Source organism: Tachypleus tridentatus, unplaced genomic scaffold (assembly GCF_004210375.1).
Source record: "Tachypleus tridentatus isolate NWPU-2018 unplaced genomic scaffold, ASM421037v1 tig00010044_pilon, whole genome shotgun sequence".
In the NCBI taxonomy this organism is placed as follows: Eukaryota; Metazoa; Arthropoda; class Merostomata; order Xiphosura; family Limulidae; genus Tachypleus; species Tachypleus tridentatus.
This window is the reverse complement of record NW_027467830.1, coordinates 45,815-53,854: the sequence shown is the minus strand read 5'-3', so window position 1 is coordinate 53,854 and position 8,040 is coordinate 45,815. Positions and strand designations below refer to the sequence as shown.

Below are 8,040 nucleotides of genomic sequence, written 5' to 3'. Positions count from 1 at the left end.
AAACATAAATTTTTATCATTTTCACTTATACATTTTAATAAACAAACAGTAATTCAAATAAAAAAATAGAATTATTCAAGACTACTATAATTTATCAAGCTTTCCAACTGATCTATGAAAATGTTTAGAAAATGTCATTATTTAATAAATAAAGCATCAATGTTATTCTTCACTTAATAAAATTTGATTCGAAACTGACACCTTTTACTGAATTAACACAAAACATTTTAATCACATAGTTTACAAAGTGGCTTTTCTGTTTGTCGTAATCATGTACCATTGACAAGTAAACATAAGTGAATAAGTAACTTTCGAAAGATAAAGAGTTGGGAGGAGGTTATTTGATGGTTGTATAAAATTTATTAATAACAATGAAGATGGGAAACTTTCTTATTTTAAGTTTCAGCCTATCAAAATCCATAGCTGATGTTTCCAATTAGTGGTATTCTGAAACCAATGCAAAATAAGAATGAAAATTTAAAATAAAGAATTCAGAGTAGAGAGACATGTAACATAGAAATGTAAAGGATTTACATCAGGATTTATTTGAAAACTTGCTTCTAAATTAAGAAATTAAAAGTTGCATAGTTTTAAAACTTGAATTAAAATATGCTTTCTTGGTACCAACCTTATTTACATACATTAATAATAAGCTTGTATAATTAAATTTGAATGTAAACCTGATAGGTTGATCACATTTTACTCATTTTGTTGTGAATTATTAATTTGTGTCATGTAAAACCAATGGTCACCATGTCTTAGTGTGGCTAGTTTAGTTAGGGCAGTGTGGTTTGTGTTTCATTACCAACAGAAATCAAACTTTCTACTCTGGAGCTATTGGTGAAGCAATTGCAACGTTTTGCAAGTTTCTGTGTGATCCTAGCACATGTATCATTTATCATGACAACTGGTTTTACATAAAAATAATCAAGCTGAAAAATAACACATTCACATCTTTTAATAAATGGATGTGACATACACACTACAGTTTAGTCTATGTGCATATAAATTGTCAGAAGGGCTGAAGAGTGAAAACAAAAGTCTAGTTGTTGTCATATGCAGCTTAAACAAGACTTAGTAAGTAGTAATAATAAGAAATACAAGTTGTTTGTGTTATTGATTTCTGAGCATGCATTTTTGACAATTTATTCCTGCTAATATTGTAAAATATATGCATATTAAAGCCACATCAAGTTTGTGTATAATTTTAACAAGATATTTACTTATTTAAATTTCCAAGTGTGTTTTTACTTAATTACAATGTGAGAAATGTTCCAAGTATACTTATTAGTTCCTTAATGGTTTTTAAATTTTACAAGATAAAGTTATGACTATCAAATATCTTATTTTATGAAATAAACATTATCCTCTGTTGTTTTACTTTAAATTTAGTCAAATTAAAGAATATTCTAAGTACTAGGTTTTTTTATTTTGGCTATGTATGTATCCTAATAAAAGTTTTTTATGGTTGTTCTTTTGTTTTCATTACAAATAATTTTAGTAACTACACAGTTATATCTGTGGAGGCAGCCGTGATATAATATGGTACGTCCAGCTATTCAGAAGCTCGAATTTCAGGCATAAGGATTCTGCAGTCTCTCACAACATAGAGGTTTAATTTCTGGGATTGCTATGTAAATGTCTCAGTTTTTCTTGGTCTTTGAGATGAACTCTTTTCTACAGTAATGTCACTTATAGTATATTGAGAGGAGGTTAAACGCATTTCAGTCAGAAGTTCCAACAGTAACTCATTTTTTATTATGCAACTTTTAGGCAGAGATTTTGCATCTTCCACAATAGCCCTGTTTATGGTGACTTAATCAACTACTGTTTGACTCTCACAACTACACATTCTTTAACTCCTTGATAGATTTCTTATGTTGTTTTGGATCGTTGGTCTCAAATGACCATTCCAGTTACCTTATGGGTGTTTTAAGTTTACATTAAATGTCCTTTTTTAACACCTGTTTGTGACATGACTCTCATATGCCATATATCCACTTTACCTGAAAGTTTATTTTTGTGGTTGCTGATCCATGGACATCACAAGTGTGGGTGATTTGTGCTGTTTGTCAACAGACTGCATTCTCATTCTCTACATTCTCAAACCAGTTCTTCTTACCCAAGATACTGTCAGGTAGGTAGGAAAGAGGATAAATCATTATTACAGATTCATTTGATCACTATTTCTCATTTCTGTTTCCAGTTAGATTTCAATTATGGTCATGTTCAGTGAAGGTATTCAAGATTTTGTTGCTTGTCACTAATGCCTTTAGAGATACTAGACAATGACTTTTTATTCTGGGCTTACATTGAAATAGATGAATCTTCCGAGAGTTACATATAATCAGATTTGTGACATTTCCATGTCCTTAGCAGCTGAGTAAAGTATAAGGAGATCCTGCTGATCAATGGAGTGAATAAATTGGGGTCAGTTTGATTTTAAAAATTTATGGAACTTGGTTCACCTATTACTCTGTTTCCAGAACACTATTCCACAATACTCCCCAGTGTGCATTACCCACCCACTCCAATTCTAGTAGTAGAGCTAGGTTGTTTTTACCACACTCAGTTTCTAGTCAGTGGGGTGTTCAACAAGAGTTTTTTCCTCCAGAATGTTAAAGTGAATTCCTCCACTTTTGAAGAAAAGAGCAAAGTTAGAGGCTTTCCTACCTGGACTCCTGGATTTTTTTCCAGAAATCAGTAAGAATGGCACTAGTACAAATTTGATCTTGACTATCTAGTTGAGATGTGCATGGCCCTTGCTTTTAATCAGTGTTAGTTCAGTACATTGTTTATGTAAGATGGTCTGCTGTTTTCTTGTTATTCTGAATGTGGAGTGGTCCTATCCTGGTTCTTTGGTTGAGCACAGTTATTCCACATCCTCCCTGTAATAATTCTGGGGGAAAGTGGGATGTACTTTCCTGAAACATAACTCGAGAGTGAGGATGAATGTTCATAACTGAAGACTGAATGAGTTCTGTTTCCTTTAGTTTGGTAAGGCCTACATGATCCAATCATTTTGAGGATGGAATGTTGCCTTTTGGACTTTTTCAGGTTGCATTCTTTCTCGTGGTTTTGGTGGCTCATGACACATCGCACTTATGGGTATAGATTGAGATGTACCATAAAATTTTCTTTTAAGTTCTACTGGATCATCAGAATAATTAAACAAATCAATTGCACAAGCTAGAAGAAGATAAAAGAGCATGATTCATTTTAAGATATAAAAAATGCTCCAGATAAGAAGCATACCAGTATGTGTTCCAGTGAAAAATTTGATATTTATGGCTTTAAAAAATGTTGTTGTTTTACTGCTGCAAAAAAATGAATACTGCTCCTGCTGCCTTAACAGCAATTGATAGCTGCATTCTTGTAGCTTTCTGAAGTTCTGCCTAAGATTTGCACAGTTCACACAATAGAGCAACAAGAATAAGCTCTCTCTAACAACCAGATGTTTCTGTTGGTGAACTCATGAATGATCAGTTTATTTCATAATGAATTACTGCCCTGTCTGTATGGAAATAATAATACTAGGCCCCTCTTTCTGTTTTTTGTTTATTATGAATGTTTTTTATAATTTGTATAAGTAGTGTTTAATTTCTGATTTTCTGAGAATGTTCAGGTAAACCATAAAAGAAGAAACATGCACTGCATGAAAATATGTATTTTAATACTATATAGGCTTAAATATTTTGAGTAAAAACCCTTCTCCTGCTTAAGTGGAAGAAAATGTTGCAGTATCATTATTTGTGTTTTTTATTACTACATCTGATGACTTAATTTGTAAAATTAATCCTGCGCTAAATTTATCCTTTTGAAATAAAATAATTTATTATTAATTGAATTTCTTTTTACCACAAAATATTTCTGCTGCACTTTGTAAAAAAATTAAAATTACTTCCACAGACATAATTCGGAGTAATTACTCCTTACAGAAAAAAAAAACATTATCTGGAGCACTGGTATAAAATTCTTTTTCTTATATCACATAAAAGATTCAGTGCATATTACATAACAATGATTAGTTTGTATAAGACATAAAAGCATTCCTCTAAATGAGAATCAGAGTTAGTTAGACTGTGTTATTTCTAGGAATTTTATGAGCATAAAGGGTAGAATATTTTTGTAAGACAAGAAGAAATTAATACTTTCATGTCAGTGAGAGTCTCAATAAAGAGAATTTTGAAACGTAAAGTAACTGTCTAAGATGGGAGGACTACTTTGGAGCAGAACTTTCCAGTGGGAGTTTGCTTCCATTGCAGTGGACAAACCTGTAGTAATAAATGGTGGTTACCATTTTTACAATTCAAGTGTTAGATAGGGAGGATTGACTTGAGCATAAGTTCAGGGCCTTTAAGAAAAGTGAGTATGTGAAACATTGAGAGCATAGATGTCAGAATTTATTTTAGTTAGTGTAAACAGTATTATAAAATGTGATGTAAAGGAGAGATAGTAAATGAAAACAAGTAATTAAGATCAAAACATAGAGGGAAGCCAAGAAACATAAGACTGAACCCAAGTCTGCTTTAATGTATGAATTGTGTAGTTAATCTAATATCCCACATGTGTTGGTGCTAAATGTGATTTAGATTTATGGATGATCAACCTAAGAGATGTAGCCATTTAAGTGGTCAACTGAGTGTAAGAAAAGCGAGTGAATAAAAACATCAGAATAAGTTAAACACACATGTAAGGGAAGAACTGTATCAATGAAATAGAGAAGACCAGTAAACACTAACCACTTATAGAAAATTGACTAAAAGAAATAAAGTGACATGATGATGAGGTACAATAAGAAGAATACTGTGTATGCATTCACTTTTGTCATTGAGTGACCATGATAAAGTTTAATGACAAAGAAACATTTTCCATTTTGAAATTAGGTGCCTTATGATAAAGACTGAGTTGAGATGGATTTCTAATCTCCTGATTTCTTTGGAACCATAAATAAACTGATGTAAAAACCTGAAAAATCAATGCGATTTTGGCTGCTTCTTTCTAAAAGAGAGTGATTTTTTTTATCAAGGATTTAAAACAAACTGGATCAGAAAAAAAGAAACGGAAAAAATTTGGTGAATTAAAAGAGGAAGAGAATGGTGAAATTGAAATTAAACACAAAACAGAAAGATCTGTTAAGACAAAAAATCTCAAACCCAAAAGTACTACAGAAAACAAATGATTTAAGATGACCCCAGCCCTAGTAGTCCAGGTGAGGAAATCATGCAGAACAGAATAGTCAGAAGTAAATACCTTAAAGAAACTCACCTTTTTACTATTACCTTTAGCCACTCTTGGATTAGAATGCATTGGTAAAACAACATAAGTGTTAACAGGCAAAACAAAAGGCCTAACATTTGACTTGCTGATGATCTCCAAGAATAACAACAACCAGAAATAAATTATATGCTTAAACCTTAATCAGTTCCTGCTGGTGTACTTCTCCTGAATGGAAAACTTATTCAGGTAAAATTCCTGCACAGAAAAAGTGTTGTAGGAAAGAAATTGTTTTTTCAAAATCAGCTTCAATTTTAGGAAAGAAGAATGCTTTGAGGTAGTATTTTAATTCTAGCTAGAAATAAGTGGAATGAGAATAGTTAATAACTGTGAAGAAGACAGTTTTAAAATGAGATAAATCAGAGTATGCAGAGCAGAAAATTGATGATTAGTCAAAGTGAAAACCCCAATCACCCCTATAACTGATTTTAGTGTCAAGAACTTGAAAAGACATATGAATATAGTGAAAAACTTTGCTAAAAGACTACTGGCATGATGAACACAAGGAAATTGAAGGCTATTAATGTTTTGTTGATTTTTGAATATAAAGGAAAGATAGAGGACAAAGAATGAAGAATTGAATCTCCAACATAACACTAGCTCCCTCTGCCCTAAATGAAATTGGTTAAAGATTTAAATTAGAACATTCCAGTACTCAAGTACTTCAACAGTAAAGGTTGACAGTGCCAATGTAGTGTTTTTGTATGTACTAGAAGCAGATTTTATCTTTGCCCTCTTGCCACTGATCAGTTTATAAAAATTTATATGAAAAATTATCTTAAACAAATAGTATGTTTTACTAAATTCAGCTTTCGCGATACAAGAAGAAATAAGCAAAGAATAAAAATATTGTTTTCGACAAAGATGAAACCAGTGAACGAAGATCATGGATTCCAGGTTCTAGATTAAGTTCAAAAGGTTGAACAGTATTTAGATTAGCAATCCAATAAGTTTTTTTTTATTTCTATGTAAGCTTTAATTTTGAATCCTGTTATCAATGGTTCAACAGAAGAGTATAATGAAACCCTATTTCATCAAAGTAAGAAAATGAAAATTTGGTAAATAATAACATAGTTTTTGGGTTCCTAAACTACTAAAAAAAACAAAAACTTAGCCACTGGCAACCCTGAAGTACTTGACGTGCGTGCTGGGGTTTGTTACATAGGATACGTGGTTCCAATATATTATATGATATATAGTAATGAATAAAAGTCATTGCAATCACTCTTTACATTGTTTTATTAAATATTTTCATCTATAAATATTTCATGCCTTATATATTGATACTGTGTTTTTCTCCTATTTTTTCAGGAATAACTAAGCTTATCAATGATAAAGCTGCCATTCCTTTACATGAGGTCAGTTAACTTATTGGATTCTTCTTTCCAAGTGTGCTTGATGTTGATAAAGTACAATTTTTCATGTCAAAAGCATTGTTCAGGTCATGAACCTGAAGAATTTGTGTGATAGGGTTTTTCCTGTACAGTGGAGCGCCATTAAGCCGCGGACCAGTAAACCGCGAAATCGCTTAAGCCGCTCTAGCAAGTCTTGTACCAAAATATTTGATGTATTAAATCTACTATCTGGCTTTTTAAAGTTTCTCACACTCTCCTTGTCTTTATAACTTCAAGGGGATATTTAAAAAGGATTTGCTTTAATTTGGGAAATAAAATAAAACATATTACAATAGAAATCGACCGTTAATCTACATTATCCGCTCTCTATGTCAGCTTTATGGAGGCCGCCATTTTTACCGAATCACACCTCTCCATACATTAAAGTTAATCCGCGGAAAATCCGTGAAAAAAGTGATCAATAATTAAAGTATTATTTTTAATTCGATAATCCGATATTTTTATGCAATTTTATAAATATTGGCCACAAACCCAATTCAGTTTCTGAATTAATAGTGAGCATATCATATTGACATGGCGGCCCGCATGTAACACGGGAAGACGAAATTTTACAGGGAAAAGCGAACCATCGCAATGCATTGGTCGTTTGTGTTAAAACGGCAATTGTCAAATGTATCTGTATAGACATACATTAATATTATAATGATCACGCAATGGCCCGGATGAGGCTCCTCGGCGGAGCTGTTGGCGACTTCGGCTTTTCAGTCACAAAGGTTTAAGTCGCAGTTAAGCAGGTTGACCCCCCAAATACCGCGGCTTAACGGCGCTCCACTGTAGTTTGTTATTAATATTATTTTCCAGTAAAGTGCACTTTACCATATTTTTATCAGTTGTCATTATGCTTGGAGATATTTCACTTCCTGTATCAGTAAAATAATAGTTATTTTGATAATTTACTTTGACGTATTTTAGGGGGAATGTGATTCTTCAGATGAAAAAGTTCCTCGGAAATGGTTAATGAACAACTGGGCTTTGTTTGCAGCAATATATAAAGAACAACCTCTTTATGACATCAAGTGAGTGTTAATAATTAATTACCTGTACAGAATTTATTTATTTAATATAATATTTAATATAAAAAGCACTTGGTAAAAGTTTTGAGCATTACCTAAAGATTGAAATTACCAAAAAAAAACATCTTATATTTGTATGCCATGTTTAGAGTCTCAGTTGGTGTTTTATTTATACTGGTTGTGTTTTGAAAGAGATCATTCCAAATACAATAATTATATATAAGGAGAGTCAGTCGTGATAGGTGGGAGATAATTCTCTCGTGTTGCTAATGTATTATTTTCATTGAGCTATAAAATTCCATAAAGATGTGGTAATAATCAAAATAGATGTAGAT

At 32.0% G+C, this 8,040-nt stretch overlaps 1 protein-coding gene across 1 annotated transcript in view; it reads left to right on the top strand.

Annotated features, from left to right (window-relative positions):
* Window positions 1–6,587: 6,587 nt before the first annotated feature.
* LOC143243694 (anoctamin-9-like) overlaps window positions 6,588–8,040 on the top strand; it is a 38,855-nt gene continuing 37,402 nt past the window's right edge. Inside the window, exons 1-2 of the mRNA XM_076487347.1 lie at window positions 6,588–6,635; window positions 7,605–7,708. Of these exons, the coding sequence (XP_076343462.1) occupies window positions 7,699–7,708 (10 nt within the window). The 5' untranslated portion in view covers window positions 6,588–6,635; window positions 7,605–7,698. The remainder of the gene's footprint in view (window positions 6,636–7,604; window positions 7,709–8,040) is intronic.